Here is a 17,247-nt window from a genome sequence, read left to right as displayed (position 1 = left end):
TAAGCGAAACATATCAGCTGCTGATTTGATGCCAATTATTCAGTCCCTTGAGGGACCCAGATGTTTTAAAGAGATGATTGCGTTATGTAAGCTTTCAATTAGGTTTAAAAATAATTTTTTATAGCATAAATATTTGTGATAAAACAAACAAATAAATACATGCATGCATGAAGAATGAAAATAAAGCATGTTTTATGGATTCTTTCCATGATGCACATTTAATATATTCATTAAATTGGTCAAAAGTGGCAGTAAAGACTTTTACATTTTTACATACACTACTGCTCAAAAATTTGGGATCAGTAAGATTTTTTTATGTATTTTAAATAAGTTAAATCTAATGCTCATCAAGGCTGCGTTTATTTGATCAAACAAACAATACAGAAAAAAACAATAATACTGCAAAGTGTTATTACAATATAAAATAATGTTTTTTATTTTAATATACATTAAAATATACATTTTTTCCTGCGATGCAAAGCTGAATTTTCATCGGCCATTACTCCTGTCTTCATTGTCACATGATCCTTCAGAAATCATTTTAATATGCAGTTTTATTATTAGAATAATCTATGTTGGCAACAGATGTGCTACCAAATATTTCTTTGGAACCTGTGTTACTTTTTTCAGGATTCTTTATTAAACGAAGTTTATTAAAATAATTTAAATTTACTGACCCCAAACGTTTGAACAGTAGTGTATATTGTTAGAAAATATTTCTATTTTAAATAAATGATGTTTATTTTTAACTTCTTTTTTTTTTAATCAAAGAATCCTGTAAAACTTTTTCCAGCAGTGATAATAAATCAGCATTTTAGAAATGATCCTTCAGAAATCAGTGACACCGAATACTGGAGTAATTATGCTGAAAAACTGATCACAGAAATAAATTTGATTTTTTTCATGTGTATTAAAATAGAAGGTTATTTTACATCGTAATAATATTTCACAATATTATTTTTTTTTTCTGTATTTTTGATCAAATGAACACAGCCTTGATGAGCATTAGAAACGTATTTAAAATAAATTAATGTTAAATGAGTGAATTATTTCTGAAAATTTTGCTTTACCCTCATAGGAATAAATTACATTTTGATATATATATATATTATATAACATTACAAATTATTTTATTTTGTAATATTTCACAATATATATAATATATCTATATTATAAGAAAGAAAGACATGAATATCTGGCATGACATGAGGGTGAGTAAATTATCAGGGAATTTTTATTTTGGAAGTCAAGTAATTCTTCTATTTAAAAAAAAAAAAGTTCATCTTAAAAATCCAAAAATGGCTTTTTCCATTAAGAAAAATATAATTTCGTTATTAATTTTTAATTTAATTTTTATTTCATGTTATGCTCTTTATAGGTTTGGTGATATTCACCCAGATATTTTTAACTTCTAACTACTTTTTCTGTCTTTCTCTATACTTTTGGTCAACACACTCTATAACCTTTTTAATCTTAACCTTCTAGTAATTGTTTTGTCAAACTAACCACCAGAAACTGGTCTTAACTGACCCAGGGCTCCAAAACAACAACAAACCCTAGAAATGTGTGACAATAATTCAAAATGCAATTGCCATAGACACCCATTCAAAAAATATTATATTTTTTTTTTTAGCAAATTCATCCACCACTTAGAAGGTATTTAAATAACAAAGACACCAACAGGCTTGACATGACCATGAACAAAATCATGTCAGTATCTAAAACACAACATATGCTGGTGTCCAATAGGAAAGTGTCTCTATGATACTCTTTCATCTGCCAGGTGAATACTGTAGTACACAGTAAAAATTTAGCAGTCATTAGCAATTTGGAGCCCTGTGACGTGTTTTTCTGTAACATTTTATTCTTTGTTGAGTCTGACTTCCTCCTGGCTTTCCCTTTTCTCTCTGTCCTTCATCCTTCCTCCCAGTGTGCTCAAGACCAGTGCATTCAGAGCACTAAATTCGTTTTGCAGGCCGCCACCAACCCGCTGCTCCACAGTCAGCCCATCATTCTGGGTGGTGGAGCGCCCCTTCAGGCCAAGACTTCTCTGGGTGGCCCGTGCTCCACTCTGGGCCCCTCTCAGCCCTCGCTGCCCTCCTCTATCCCAGGCCTCAGCTGTGGAGGAGAGCTCATGGCCCTGCGAGACTCTGAGATCCACTGTCACCATCATCTACACCATCAACATTTCATCAGTCCGGAGGAGACGCCCTCCCCGCCCGCACCTCTGCCCTGCGCCACCCACCTGGGACACCACGTTCACCCGGCACAGCTCTTTGACCCTGCCAGCCAGGACTCACTTCATGAAGACTCTGTGCGGGGTTTGGTGAAGCTAAGTTCAGTGTGAGCTGTTTTTTAATGCCGTCCTGCTGAACTGGACCAAAAGCCATACGGTACTTTACACACATATAACAGCCTCTACTGGACGTTTCTGATATATAATGGAGGCAGCCACCCTGAACAATTTCCTGAGTACCAAGTGAGGACCAAAGCTAGTCTTCCAGCTCTATTATTATTCAACCAAGCTGTTTTTATGGAAGTATATTTCTACCACAGAATAAAAATAAAAATGTAACTGTGACTTTTTATCTCGCAATTCTGACTTTTTTTTTTTTGCAACAGTGATTTTTATATCTCAACAATTTGAACTTTTTTTTTCAGAATTACAAGTGTATTTTGCAATTGCAGGATTAGATCTCGGAATTCTGACTTTTTTTCCCTCAGAATTTTGCATGTGCATGTGGTCAGGTCAGGTGTCTAAACGTGAGGAAAAAAAAATGAATTGCAAGATGTAAACTTAGAATTCTGAGAAAAAATTGTAAATGTAAATTGTAATAAACTCTGAATTGTTAGATACAAACTAGCAAATGGAAGTTTATAATTCACAATTCTAAGAAAAAAGTTCAGAATTGTAAGCCTGCGTTTACACTAGTGCGTTTTCGTTTTAAAATGAATAACTTTTGCTATGGTTGCGCCTGTCTTTTACACTTTTCCGGCATTTTCGACTTTTGAAAACGCTGCAGACCACGTTTCAGTTTTTAAACAGACCAAAACGGAGATATTTGAAAACGATGGCGTAGTCACCAACATTCGGTCTGCGTATCTTTGACTACCCTGTAAACCAGGGGTGCTCAACCCTGTTCCTGGAGATCTACCTTCCTGCAGAGTTCAGCTTCAACCCTGATCAAACACACCTGAACCATCTAATTACACTATAAAAAGTTTTCACCAGATTCAACTTAAAAACCTAAGTTCAGTAGCTGCCTTAAGTTTTTAAGTTAAATCAGCTTAAAACTACGTCATTTTAACGTATTACAGTCAAAATTAGTTGATTTTACTTGTGAGTTGAAAGGACTTAAGTTGATTTAACTTAATATTTTAAGGCAGCTGCTAAACGTAAGTTTTTAAGTTAAAACTGGTGAAAACTTTTTACAGTGTAGGATCTGAAGGAGCACTTGATAATTACAGACAGGTGTGTTTGATCGGGGTTGGAACTAAACTCTGCAGGAAGGTAGATCTCCAGGAACAGGGTTGGGCACCCCTGGTGTAAACAGTAACGTCATGCTCATTGTTGTACTCATAGACATTATAGGTAGATGCCGCATTCAAATGCTCGAAGCACGTACAGTTGTGCTCAAAATTATTCACACCCTCTGTAAATATGATAAAATAAGGCTGTGAAAATACATCTGTATCATTATTCCTTTTGATCTTTTATTTAAAAAATTCACAAATCTAACCTTATATTGTAGAATATGAATTTAAAATGGGAGAGAAATCTAATTATGAAATACACGTTGGCCACAATTAAATATACCCTTTTATTCAATGCTTTTTGCAACCTTCTTTACCCAATATAGGTAAGCTCTGTGTTTTCCCCTATAATGCCTGGTAAGGTTAGAGAACATCTGACAAGAGATCAGAGACCATTCCTTCATACAGAATCTCTCCAGAACATATTTTCAGGTCCATGTTGGTGCTTCTTCTTTTCAGTTCGCCCCACTCATTTCGTATAGGGTTCAGGTCGGGGACCTGTGTTGGCCATGGCAGAAGCTTGGTTTTGTTCTCAGTGACCCATTTTTGTTTTGATTTTGATGTTTGTTTGTGAATCATTGTCATGTTGGAGAATCCAACCACAGCCCATTACAAGATTTCCAGCAGGGATGGTCAGTTTTTAATTTTTTATCTGTTGGTATTTGTTAGAATCCATGATGCCATCTATCTGAACAAGATATCCAGGATCTCTGGCAAAAAAGAGGCCCACAACATTAAAGATACAGCAGTATATTTCATTGTACACATGGGGTACTTTTTATCCCTGTGTGCAGTCTGTGCACCAAAACCATCTTGAGTGTTTGCTGCTATAAAGCTTTTTAGTTTCATCTGACCATAGAACCCAGTCCCGTTTGAAGTTCCAGTAGTGTCTAGCAAATCAATATGACATTTTTAAATGAAAGATCAAATGGATAAACAATGCAGAATTATTTCACAGCCTTTTTTAATCATATTTACCAAGGGTATGAATAGTTTTGAGCACAGCTGTAGACGTGTCCACAATCTAAATAATAGGAATCTACCTATACATATTTATGGTTGTACCTGCAAGTGTTTTTGGTTGTGTAGTGTAGATGGAGATTGTTTCTGAAACGCAGTGAAAACGGCAAACTTGTATTGTATTCAGAATTGAAGTCAGAATTGTGAGATGTAAACTCACAACTGCAAGCTAATACCTCACAATACTAAGAAAAAATACAGAATTGTGGGATATAATCTCATAATTCTAAAAAAAAAAGAATTGAGAAAAAAATTCTACTGAGAAAACGCACATCAGATACAAACTCAAAAATATATACGAAATATACAGATATAAAAATATAATTTTGCAATTCTAAGAAAAAAATCTGAATTGTGAGATACAAATTCACAATTACAAGTTTATAATTCGCAATCTTATGGAAAAGTCAGGATCATGAGCTATAAAGGTCAGAATTGTGAGATATTAACTCATAATTTAAAAAAAGTGCAATTCTGAGAAGTCAGAATTGCGAGATATAATCTTGCAATTCCAAGAAAAAAGTCAGAATTGTGAGATACAAATTCGCAGTTACAAGTTTATAATTCACAATTTTACAGAAAAGTCTCTAAAGAGCTATAAAGGTCAGAATTATGAGATATTAACTTGCAGTTGTGAAAAAAGTCGTCAGAATTGTGAGATCATAGACGTTATTTATTTTTATTCTTTTGCAGAAATAGGCTTCCATAGTTTTTCAATAGCAGCTTCTCTAAAAGCAGCTCTATAGAGTGCAACAGTGGCCACACCGCTTTTCCATTCAAGTATTTTTCCCTTTCATTTCTCCACAAAGGTTCTCCAATAAAGCAATCGAAGTCTTATACCAAACCAACCAGCTCTGATATGAATCATTACAAAATTATTTGAAGAAAAACTATTTGAAATCTGGAAAGGTACAGGGCATGAACTGCTCATCCCATGAAGCATTGTGAATGACATAATCAAATAAGAACCTACAGTTCAATATAAAACAATATATTTTAACTTTATTACACAATATTGTGACTGTCATTCACAATGCTGCATTGCAGTGGTCGATCGCTGCTGAGCTCTTTTGCAGTGATTTATGTTTCCATAGTAACAATGAGTCCTCTGATTGGTTTCTTTCTAGTTAAGATGATGGTGTAGGGGAATTCGGCTATTAAAAACATCTTAAAAAAAGCCTTGAACCTTGAAATCACAGACTTAAGGCTTTTACAGCAACACATACCATCTCTTAAAGTTCAAAAGCCTCTTATAAGGTTTATGTGCTATTGGGGTTAGAATTCAATTAATCAATGGAGAAAATAAATGGGATTTTTGCTTCTGGAAGCAGACTGTTGAGCTCTATAAGTGGGCTTTGTCGTTTTTTGGAGCTGTCAGTTAGCCAACAAACGGGATCATTTTGTTTGGACAGTGTCCCTGTGTGATCTGTTCATTTGTGGTCCTCAAGTATTACCTAAGCTGGTGAGATGACAGAGAATCACTTCAGTGTTCGTCTGTTTGTACAGCCTGTGATTCAGACTCTCACAAACTCATCTGTCCCAAAGTCTGACATGTTTGGTCATACAGTGATAGAGACAGACAACTTTAATGCAACATCACTGCCTTTATCTCTCTCTGGGGTTATGTCGACAATATTAGTGGTATTATCTATGATAATTATGCTTTGGATATATATTTGGTTATATATTGCATCAAATTTAAACCAGGTGCCAACACATTATGGTCATGTGATTATGTGCCAAAAAGCAGTTTACTGGTTTTAAGCTACAAAAGTGGAATATTGTGGATGTTAATAAATTCACAACTTTTTAAAAAACCTCTTTGTGATTGTCTTTATTTACATGCTTCATTAAAATGCATAAATATATGATAAAATACATGTTTTGTCATTCTAACTCATAGATAACTGATAGAAATTGTTTAATAGTTTCTGAGGAGATTCTTAAATCTAGCTTCAGTGTAATGTATAAATGATAATAACTTACAAAACAACCATAATTACTAGACAACGTAAAAGATATAGATTGTATTTTTATTTTTTTTATAACATTGCTTATCTTTAATGCATTGATCAACAGATATCAGAGAAACAAAACACAAATATATTAATATATATCAAAAATGACCAGATAATTCTTAAAACTAGTAGTAGCGAAAAGCAATCGTAGGCTGTTAAGAGTGTTGCATAGTTCTGCTATTAAATATAAAAATAAATCAAAATAAAATTATTATCTTTAGTTGTGGAACTACGGCTGTCATGCCAAGTCAAATGCATTAGTGCAGGCCTTGCATTCGCAAGTTATTTGCTTGTCTGATGTGAAAATTACACCTCCCGCTGAAAGGAAATTAAAAAGTTTTAAGAAACGACTTCAATTATTATACTTACGAGTGGTAAGCTTTATGGATGAATGTTTATCAGCCCTGTTTTTGCCCTAACAGTTTGAAATTTAAAGCTGCAATCTGTAATTTTCCAAATGCCTGGAATTAGCCTGGAATGATTCTGAAAACAAATGGCTAGACAGACAGTACAATTACTGTTACACAACCATTAACATCCTGCCAGATGGTAGTTTTTTTCCATCCATCTGTTATGTCCAGGGTCTACAACCTTTTTTGACCCATTTTTGACCTATTCATTTTCCACATAAGAAGTTGTGGAGTTGACTCCACCTCATTGAAGTTCAAGTTCAGGTCATCTCCAGATCTCCTCACCAAATATTTAGCAAATGATCTTAGTTAAGGGCAGTTAACTTCTTCCTGCCTTCCTGCCTTTGCAATGGAACTTGCCATTAAGATCACACCTTGTCAAAATGATAATTTTAGCTGAAATTGGAAAAAAAAAAACAACAACAAAGAATAGAAGTTCATATGTGCTAACTGTTAGACGGTTGTAAGTGGTTGAGGAGTGATGTTCAGTCAAGTTGGACGGATTCGATAATCACACAACACACCAGGTATAGTATTTTAAAACAAATTCAAACTATAAATTGAATAAGTTAAAATGGTTCAGATTAACTTCAGTCGCAGGAGTCTCAGGTTGATTAAATATACTTGGTTGGAGAAAACAAGGGAATGGTCGTCAAGCTGGAGCTGCTCACCAAATTTTGACATCCATAAGTTCTAGATCTCCATCAATCTCTATCACATCCACACAATTTAGATCCTGCACACGGTGCTTGTAACTCAGCAGGTGGAACCCGTTTACTGCCACTTTATACTCCTGAGCCTCACACAGGATGATCATCTGGCATGGAAAAACATAAGGTCAGAGGTTACAGAGAACATACTACTCAACACAGTGAGACTAAATAAGTTGCACATGCAGGGGTGCACATATTGATGAAATATTTAACCTAATCATGGATCAGAGAAATACGCTAAAAACCAAGTCGTTATTCTTTAAAGTAAACATGAATTTGCATTTGTAAGCCATTTAACTTATGTGACATATTTCTAAGTTAGATAAAATGCTGAGTTTTAAACATAAAATATTTGAATATTGCCATTTAAAATGTTTTTTCTGGTCTTTATACAAAATTGTATCACTCATAAAAAAAATAATTGTATATTTTAACAGAAAGAAAGTAAATATGTAACTGTGGACCACAAAATCAGTCATAAGTAGTATGGGTTTTGTAGCAATACCCCAAATTACATTTGTATAGGTCAAAATTATCGATTTTTTTTTTTCTCTTATGCCAAAAATCATTTTAATATTAAAGTAAAGATCATGTTCCATGAAGATATTTAGTAAATTTTCTGATATGAATATATCAAAACTCAATTTTTGATTTGTAATATGCATTGCTAAGAACTTAATCTGGACAACTTTAATGGCAATTTCTCAATATTTAGATTTTTTTGCATCCTCAGATTCCTAGATTTTCAAATAGTTCTATCTTGGCCAAATATTGTCCTATCCTAACAAACCACACACATCAATTGAAAGAGAAATTTCACAAAAATTGACCCTTATGACTGGTTTTGTGGTCCAGGGTTACATATAACATTGCATTTCCATTACTGTGACTTGTTACCATTAAACTACCAAAACATCTAACATTACCAATAATATTAGTATTAAATAATGCGTAAAAGGCTATTAAAGAGTACCTTTAACCCAAAATGAAACTGTCACCATTTACTCACCCTCAAGTTGTTCCAAACCTGTATAAGTTTCTTTCACAAAAGAAGGTATTTTGAAAACATCAGTAACCAAATATTTGCTAGTCCCTATTGACTTCTGTATTATTAGAAAGAAAAATACTATGGAAGCCAATGGGCACCAGAAACTTCTTTTGCATTTTACAAAATATATAGAAATTCATACAACTTCAAATTCATGGAACAACTTGAGGGTGATTTTCACCGTTAAGTTAACTATCCTTTTCATTTCAGTCTTAATTCCTAGGCAGTTAATGTAATGTCAGCCAACAAGAAAAGTCATTTCAGAGGAGAAGAAAGTTGTTACATTATGGCGAAAGTTTTCTCTTTGGAATAATGTGAATTTAATGAACTAAGGAATATGCCTTCATATTGACTTTAAATTTCAGCAATTTAGCATTTAGTGACAAACAAAGTCTGATACCTCAAAGTATTGTCCGGGTGAGAAGGGAAAGCTGGGGAGGGAGGTCTCCTCAGCCCCCCAACAACCAGACAGGTAAGAGTTCCGAACGAAGGAAGCAGTTTTGAAACGAGGGTTTAAGTGAAAAGCAATGTCCTCCGAATTACTGATGCGCAGGTTTACAGCGAAACTGTGGGGATAAAAGAAGATATTAAAGACATCAATCCATAATGTAATGAAAAATGAGTTAAAAATGACAAAAAGCATGTATTATACATATATAGAATATCCCAGCGGTGTTCCTGATGGTTGTTTTCTTTTCATACCTCGCTGGAAAACCAGTGATCTGCCCCTTCACCATAATGGACTCTCCTGGACTCAATCCTTTCACAAGTTTGCTCTTAAATGGAAGACTCTGGAGAGAAAAAGGAACACATCTGACAATGGTTTCAACTTCAGCACAACAAAGACAGCACAACAGCCACAATAATACGGTATTGCAATGTAGTCACTTAATGCTGGAATATGCTACACATCTTTTAAAATCAGAACAGATTTTAAACCACAAGGCCTCTGACATTTGTTGACTTTGTAAATGGTGAAAATATGGGCATTAACACACTAAATGACTGAGGATTACACACTAACAGACTTTTCGAATCGTTCCTGAAAAAAAAAAACACAGAAATGTGGACCTTGTTACTAGGAGATGCATGGAAAATTGAAAACAATGTTTTCTAAAATTGACTCCAAATATTAAACATATTTGAAATCCTCCAACTGGATGGAATCATAGGCTAAAGCTTAAAAAAAATCTGATTCTATGCCAATCACACACTATGTTATTTTTCTGAAATCTGTCAGCTCCAACTGCATAAAATCTGCATTCACCCAGACTACAAATTGGGGCAAAAATCTGTGCAAAAGTTGTGAGAAGTATTCCAGCTTTAAGGTGTTTTGAATGCATTGCAATACCGTATGATTGCCAAGGTGTTGCCAAGCCAGCTGTTAGGGTGTTATAGGTGGTTCCCAGGGCATTGTCAGCTGGTTGTTAGAGTTTTTAGATGGTTAGTTACAGGTAGGATTTTATGATAAGTTATGAAACCCAGAGAAGCACTGTAGAAATAGAAACCAAGTCATTGACAAAATTTCCTTTTTATTGTCATGCTTAGCTAGGACAAAACTCTTAGAAAGACCTACCCTTGAAACACAATTCTACCAAACAAGCTGAACATTTTGAGGCAATAAAGTACGGATTCAAGTTTAATACTTCAGCTTAGGGCTTTGTTAAAAAGATTTTGGTAGTTTTCGTTACCAATGACTTTCAATGTAGGAACAAAATAAACATTGAGACATATTCTTAAAATATCTTTTTTATGTTCCACTGAAGAAATTTACAACATCAGGGCGAGTATATGATGATAGAATTTTCTTTTTGGTTAAACTATCGCTTGTTTGAAGTATGACTCCCAACAATAAGCAACAGTTATTGTGATGTTTGACTTAGGAAAAGGCCATTAGCAACAAAACAATACACTGTTTCTTCTTATTTCATCTACGTACAGATTTCTAATCAGTAAGGTGCTTGCTGTAAAGGCCTGATTCAAGGGTCAAAGTGACCAAATAATGCCAATGTCCTGGTTTCTTTCCAGACTGTGAGGCACCAAATTCAATTTGATTTCATTTATTCTAAAATTGAATCATCCAGTATGATCTGCAGTTAAAAGTAATGCAGCCACATAAAAACTGGAGTCACATGTGAAAATAATTTACCCATGGAAATTGTTCAGCCTAACAAGTACTCACCTTGTCATCTGACTCCGACATGACTGACTATTGGATGAAAGAGGAGGGAATGTTATAATTAAACGGCTTAAGCTAAACTATTTTATATTTTACTACAAAACAAAGATACAAATCAGTTCACTACCTAGTGAACTGATTTGTATATTTGTTTCAAATATACACACAACTTTTAAACAGTCCTGTATTTTTCATACATTTAGAGAGAAAGAGAGAGAGAGAGAGTACACCATATAGAGAGAAATACACTACTGTTCAAAAGTTTAAGGTCAAAAGATTTAGAAAAAGAATACTGATTTTGTTCAAAAGAAATTTCTATTAAATCAAAGAATCCTGAAAAACTGTATTACAGTTTTAATAATATTAAGCAGCACAGCTGTTTTCAACATGGATAAAAATAAGAAATGTTTCTTGATTACCGAATCAGAATATTAGAATCATTTCTGAAGGATCATGAGACACTGAAGACTGGAATAATGACATTGAAAATTCAGCAGAAATAAATGTAAAATATATTAACATACAAAACATTCAAATTAAATTGCAATAATATTTCACAATATTACTGTTTCATCTAAGAAATAACAAACTTCTCCTAAAAAACATTACAAAAATCTTACTGTCCTCAAAACTTTGAACAATATTGTGCATATACTGTATATAGAAAAAAGCAACATCAGAATAGTCACTTACATAAGGCTGTGTTCTTTTGGTTGCAGCTGCATTTGAAGGTGTTATGGAGCTCTAAAACAAATGATCAAATAATCATGTTTACATCACAAAATGCAATCCCAGCCACATCATAATAAACAGTAAACAATAAACTGTTTGTATCACATACTATATACCTCCAACCTATAATATAATTTATCTACTACCATTCTCCACATATACCTTTCCTGGTAACACTACATTTTAAGGACCAATTTTCACTATTAACTAGTTGCTTATTAGCATGCATATTACTATTATTTACTAAAATAAATAATAGCAAATATTAATCATTAACTAAATGTTAATCATATTACTAAATATTACATAGCAAATTGGAAGTTTATTTAGGGGAAATTCTTAGTTGTTACCCAATCTAAAGTGTTACCCCTTTCCTATATTGATAGTATATATGCCAGTCCCAATAAAGTTTCAGTTTTCAGCCTACTTTTTACATTTAAATGCAAATACAAAATAAAAATCGGTTATAAAATGTTTTTAACATTTAAAAAATGTAACAATTTTAAATGTTTTGAACATTTTACCTTGCTCACTGAACTTGGAATAAACCCAATGGCTTGAATCTGAACTTTCCCTGATATGGCCATTGTGTCCACCTTCTTGAGCTCTATCCTGTGCCTGTACTCCAGCAGGTGAGAACCATTTACTGCCACCTAGAGGGAGTAAAACAAAGCATATCCTTATTTAAACTAGGGCTGGGCGATAAAACGATAACGATATATATCGCGATAGACAAGAGATCGATATCAATATAAAATGTGTTCGATAAAACGTTCGATATTTTGTATTCTTCGTCGGCCCGCCCAGCCCCCCTTTAACGTTCAGTTCATAGCGCCAGACCACAATAGAAGTTAAGGTTATCTTTCCTACAGAACGGGTCCATGTTGTTGTATTAAACAAACTAAATAGCCTTATGTTATTTATCTTATTTACACGACGGCATTTGATTTCTGTCTCTACATGATCGCGCGTTTACAATGTCTCCTCACAGACGGGATCGCGGACTCCATTCATAAAAACGGACTTTACTATAGGGCGGAATGCCGCGGAATTCGTCGATTTTTGGACCAATAAATCAAAAGTTGGTCTGTTAATTAATTCAGATCGCGATATGGACTAGTGTCTGTGAAAACTGAAATGCAAAAAGACCGTTTCAATATGAATCCTGCATGTTCCCGTTTGCCTCTATATCTCTATGCTCTATATGTATGAATGGAGGAGACGCGTTTTATTTTCACTACACGCATACTGCACACGTGACGCTCCCGCTAATTTTTGGCCTTTGCATCTCACATGAACAGACAAAAATCTCCAAAGCTGCTGTGAGTGTCACTTTTTATCAATTTTACCGTTTCATTAGTGAAACTAGCATCATTCATACTGTATTACACACTGAAACTTCAAGGCAACCTGTCAAAATAAAAGTACGATTTAAAATGTGACAGAACCATATTAGTCTTGTATTACTGTACAGTATAATGTAGGTGTTTATATGTTCACATTTAAATAATTTACATAAAACAATATATATGATAAAAAATAAAATAAAGAGTCACCACTTAATTGTTGAAAAAATACTATTATTATTAAACCTTTTTTTAACTGAATATAATTTTTCTTCTATGTGTTAATTTTAACAGTAAAGCTCTGTTTATTTTTATTTTTAAAAATAAATCTGTGATTTTGCTTTCATTTGATTATCAGAAAAATTAAAACAAGAATTTCTGAAAAAAAAAAAAAAAAGATTGTAAGGCCCTATTGTTCAAAATGTTGAAAGTTTTGGACTTATTTTTTCACTTAAATAAATATTTTTGTTATTACACAAAGTATAGGCTAAAGTACCGGGAAAGAAGTAATGTTGGCTACTGGCAACCAGCAATCTGTGCAGAAATAAATATTATCAGCCAAGTACTTTGCAACAACCTCTGACCTGTGGTCAAGCCGTACTTCTGGGCCACACATTACCTAAACCATTCACTTTATCGACAATGAATGGGGTTTGAATTGAGGATTAAGAGATAATTAAGTGTATATTGTGACTTTAGACTTATGTTTACATTTTAATTATTTGAGTTTTCCATGGTTGTTGACATTTCTGTCTTAATAACTGAGGGGATTATGATCAGAGGCAGGTTAAGTTTAAAATAAAAATGCTTGAGTGTAATATATTTTTCTCCTGGTCCTTATTTTAAATGGGTCATAAAAATATCAATAATTATCGATATCGACCGATATGAAACACTGATATCGTGATATAGTTTTCAGCCATATCGCCCAGCCCTAATTTAAACATCAACAACAACAACAAATACTTTTGTGAAATCACTGACGGATAAAAGTAAGAGTAATTTCTATCAGCATCACAACACAGCACTGTAAAAATAATTATTTCCAAACATTTTTCTTGAACACATACTTAATTGTCCATTTGATGGATAAACAAACTCAAACCAACTCATGCTTGAGAGTGGCATCAACTTCAAGAAGTGAATTAAAAACTCAATGGAAGATGACATATCACAGCTCGAGAACAACTGTGACATTTTGTTCTTACAACTCATAACTCATATTTAATGTATGAGAATAAAATACATCTTTATAGACTTACATGGAACCCCTAACAAAACAAGGTGATGAAAAATAATTGATCCTACCATCTTTTGAATTTTTGAATTCCCCCAAGAAAATCTCTCTGAAAAAAAAAAAAAGTATCGTCTTCCCCTGAGAAAACTGTTCACTTGCAAAAACACTGAAAGCAGTTTTGCTTTCATTTGCAAGAACGCAAAGTTTTTTGAGCAAACACCAATTTATTTATTTTTTCCATCACAGATGTCCTATATGTCCCTTTTAGGGAATTTTGGAAATAAAAATGATGGTCAAGACATAATTCAACAGCCCCTAACAGAGTTAAACTCCTTCACCTCATTTGAGTGAAATATTGGTTACACTGCATTAGGTACAAAAGCAGTAGTATTTCACATGCAGCTATTCCATCTGCAAAAAAACAACAAATTCAAAATCTGCTTTTGCTTGCATGAATCTCTATACGGCTATGAAGTTTTTTTTATTCCTTCCCTGACTGCAGCCGCCTACTCTCTTCTAGATTCAAGGCAAGGCATGTGGCATCTCAAACAAGTCTACTGTTTTTATCTACAGAGCCACCGTGTATACACTTTTGGAGGCCAGCTTGCTTGCTGCATATGAAATTATTTTAACATCCAAAAATTACACACTTCACCTTTAACTTTTTAAAAATAGCTAACAAAGTCACTAATGTTGTGTCATTTTAAGCAAGGGAATGAGATTAAAGTTGACATCATATGACACCAGAGATAGATGCCAGTAAACAAGAGCCAAACTAAAAGAACTCAAGTTGTTATAACCTTGAACAAATCTTTCTGCACGAGTATGATGATCTCAAAGGCAGCGCCGTGTCTGAAGGGCATCAAGTAGTGAATCTCTTCTTTTCCCCAGCGCTCCTCCTGCAGTGTGTTGCAGACAATGTAGGGAGACCGCTTGAAGCGAGGATTAAAATGAAAGGCCACGTCTGCCCGAGGTTTCATGCTGCTTCCGCAGGTCAGGTCAACCTGAAATCTGCAAGACATTTGACTGTTTATCACTGTCTGGACTCAAATTCAAATGTGATATGAATAAGTATTCATCTCTGCTACAAGACTTAAATTGGGTGTGTCTGATAGGGGAGACATACAAAATGGCTGGGGGGCTTCCAGGAACGTGGTTAGGAAGTTGGGAAGAGTACTTTGCACAAAAACAATGGCATTAATGATGATGATGCTGGAGATGAGATATCAGACATATAATGCATGAAGAAAATAAATAGAAAATAAATATTGTTTGTTAATAATAATAATAAAAATATATTATTGAAGTCATTATTAAATATATTAAAGTCATGTAAAAAGTGGAAAAATATAAATGCATTAATTAGTATAAATATTATTTAATTGTCTGTATTTAAGATACATTAAATGTTATCATTTATCATAGGCAACGGAGACATTTTATTCCAAGTGTTTAAATGTTAGTAACAATGTTAGTAGACAGTACAAAAAAACTAAACCAAGCATTGAGTATGCAAAGAGCATTTTGAAGGGTTAGTTTACTAAAAAAGAAAAAATTCTGTTATTAATTAGTCACCCTCATGTCATTACAAACCTGTCAAGACCCTGATTCATCTTCAGAACACAAATTAAGATATTTTTTATGAAATCCAAGAGCTTTCTGATCCTGCATAGACAGCAATGCAATTACTACGTTTAAGGCTCAAAAAGGTAATACGGATGTTGTTAAAATAGTCCATGTGACATCAATGGTTGAACCGTAATTTTATGAAGCTACAAGAATACACTGTGTACAAAGAAAACATACAAAATAAAACAAAAAATGCATTCAACAATTTCTTCTCTTCCATGTCAGTTATCGATGCGAGTTCACAAGAGTACCACGACACATGCGTATGGTTCTGCTGACACAGGACCCGGCGTTCTGACATACAATGCCTATCAGTCTTAGTTCATTGTCTCATAAAAAAAAAATAAAAAATAAAAATAATAATATATATATATATATATATATATAATCTTAATTTGTGTTACGAAGCTGAACAAAGGTTTTACGGATTTGGAATGACAACAATGTGAATAATTCATGACAGAATTTTAATTTTTGGAAGAACTAACCCTCTAAGGGCCAAAATTGCCCATAAAGAAAGCCTAGTGCTTCTATCATCTTTTCAATCTATTTATAATATTTTATGCTTGAGTAGTGTCTGCATGTTTATTTAAGGCTGAAAGTAGCTTCTTACTGGAGGTCCCTTCCTTGAAGCAACACTGAGCTGACTAAATAATGACACTATTGTATTTTAAATTGTACTACCTCCTGTGCTTTCTGTCTAGGGTAGTGACATTTAAGGTGGAAAGAATGATACCAATATGAAGCCAAAGCAAACCTTTTAATCGCTCACCTGTCAGAATCACTAGGTACACTTCCCTGAATGAGTACCATCTCTCCTGGTTGAAGTCCGCCCAGGATGGTACCAGCATAGGGAATCGTCTACAGGCAGAAATGAAAATAATGAGAATCACTGACTACAAGATATACATATTTACGCTTTCATCACTGGAAAACAAATAAAGCATTAACGTTAACAGATAAACATGAACTAAACTTGTAAGTCTATATATTAGAAGCATTGACCCATAAGCAAAAAGTGTAAATAGGGTAAATCTTACTGGATTCATTATTGTTTGTTTCGGGTTTGCGACAGACATTTTAGCGATGCTTGTTCAGAAAGTCTCTTTATATGCTGTTACTCCGAGTTAATCAACATCTGAGGAAGAAAATATAAACGCTCTCTGCACTTTCACTTCCGCATGTGAGAATGACGCATTCAGTAACCAATTAATGGAGGAATGCGCTACGCGTTCAGTGACCAATTAACTTCTACATGAGCGCGACGCGTTCAGTAACCTATCAATGCGCTATTTGAGCGCGACGCGTTCACGATACGTTCGCGTAAATTGGGGCGGTATCAGGGTAAGACTTTGGCCAATCAGAGCGTACTATACTTACT

General features: G+C 34.0%; 2 protein-coding genes across 3 annotated transcripts in view; one reads left to right on the top strand and one right to left on the bottom strand.

Annotated features, from left to right (window-relative positions):
- Nucleotides 1-6,371, top strand: part of zdhhc14 (zDHHC palmitoyltransferase 14) — a 36,834-nt gene extending 30,463 nt beyond the window's left edge. Inside the window, exon 9 of the mRNA XM_073852713.1 lies at nt 1,931-6,371. Coding sequence (XP_073708814.1) covers nt 1,931-2,347 — 417 coding nt within the window. The 3' untranslated portion in view covers nt 2,348-6,371. The remainder of the gene's footprint in view (nt 1-1,930) is intronic.
- Nucleotides 6,372-6,568: 197 nt separating this feature from the next.
- lgals8a (galectin 8a) lies at nt 6,569-17,041 on the bottom strand. 2 transcript variants are annotated; one of them, XM_073852711.1, is made up of 9 exons: nt 16,907-17,041; nt 16,639-16,727; nt 15,038-15,248; nt 12,179-12,307; nt 11,616-11,666; nt 10,926-10,952; nt 9,446-9,534; nt 9,144-9,309; nt 6,569-7,799 (listed from the first exon to the last, which is right to left on the bottom strand). In XM_073852711.1, the coding sequence occupies exons 1-9, from the start codon at nt 16,943-16,945 to the stop codon at nt 7,650-7,652; spliced, it is 951 nt and encodes a 316-aa protein (XP_073708812.1). In that variant the 5' UTR covers nt 16,946-17,041; the 3' UTR covers nt 6,569-7,649. The 2 variants fall into 2 exon arrangements, with proteins under 2 accessions (XP_073708812.1, XP_073708813.1); XM_073852712.1 differs by lacking the exon at nt 10,926-10,952.
- Between the last annotated feature and the right edge of the window lie 206 nt (nt 17,042-17,247).

The sequence above is a fragment of the Garra rufa genome, chromosome 13, assembly GCF_049309525.1.
Source record: "Garra rufa chromosome 13, GarRuf1.0, whole genome shotgun sequence".
Lineage (NCBI taxonomy): Eukaryota > Metazoa > Chordata > Actinopteri > Cypriniformes > Cyprinidae > Garra > Garra rufa.
This window is presented reverse-complemented; position numbering and strand designations above follow the sequence as displayed.

What these genes read in the sequence shown, in the direction of transcription:
- lgals8a (XM_073852711.1), bottom strand. Translation starts at nt 16,945, where the DNA reads ATGTCTGTCGCAAACCCGAAACAAACAATAATGAATCCA. An exon ending in TTCCAAGTTCAGTGAGCAAG is followed by an intron (nt 11,667 to 12,178) that starts GTAAAATGTTCA and finishes CATTTGTTTTAG; the next exon opens with AGCTCCATAACACCTTCAAA. An exon ending in TGTCGGAGTCAGATGACAAG is followed by an intron (nt 9,535 to 10,925) that starts GTGAGTACTTGT and finishes TTTTCTCTCCAG; the next exon opens with AGTCTTCCATTTAAGAGCAA.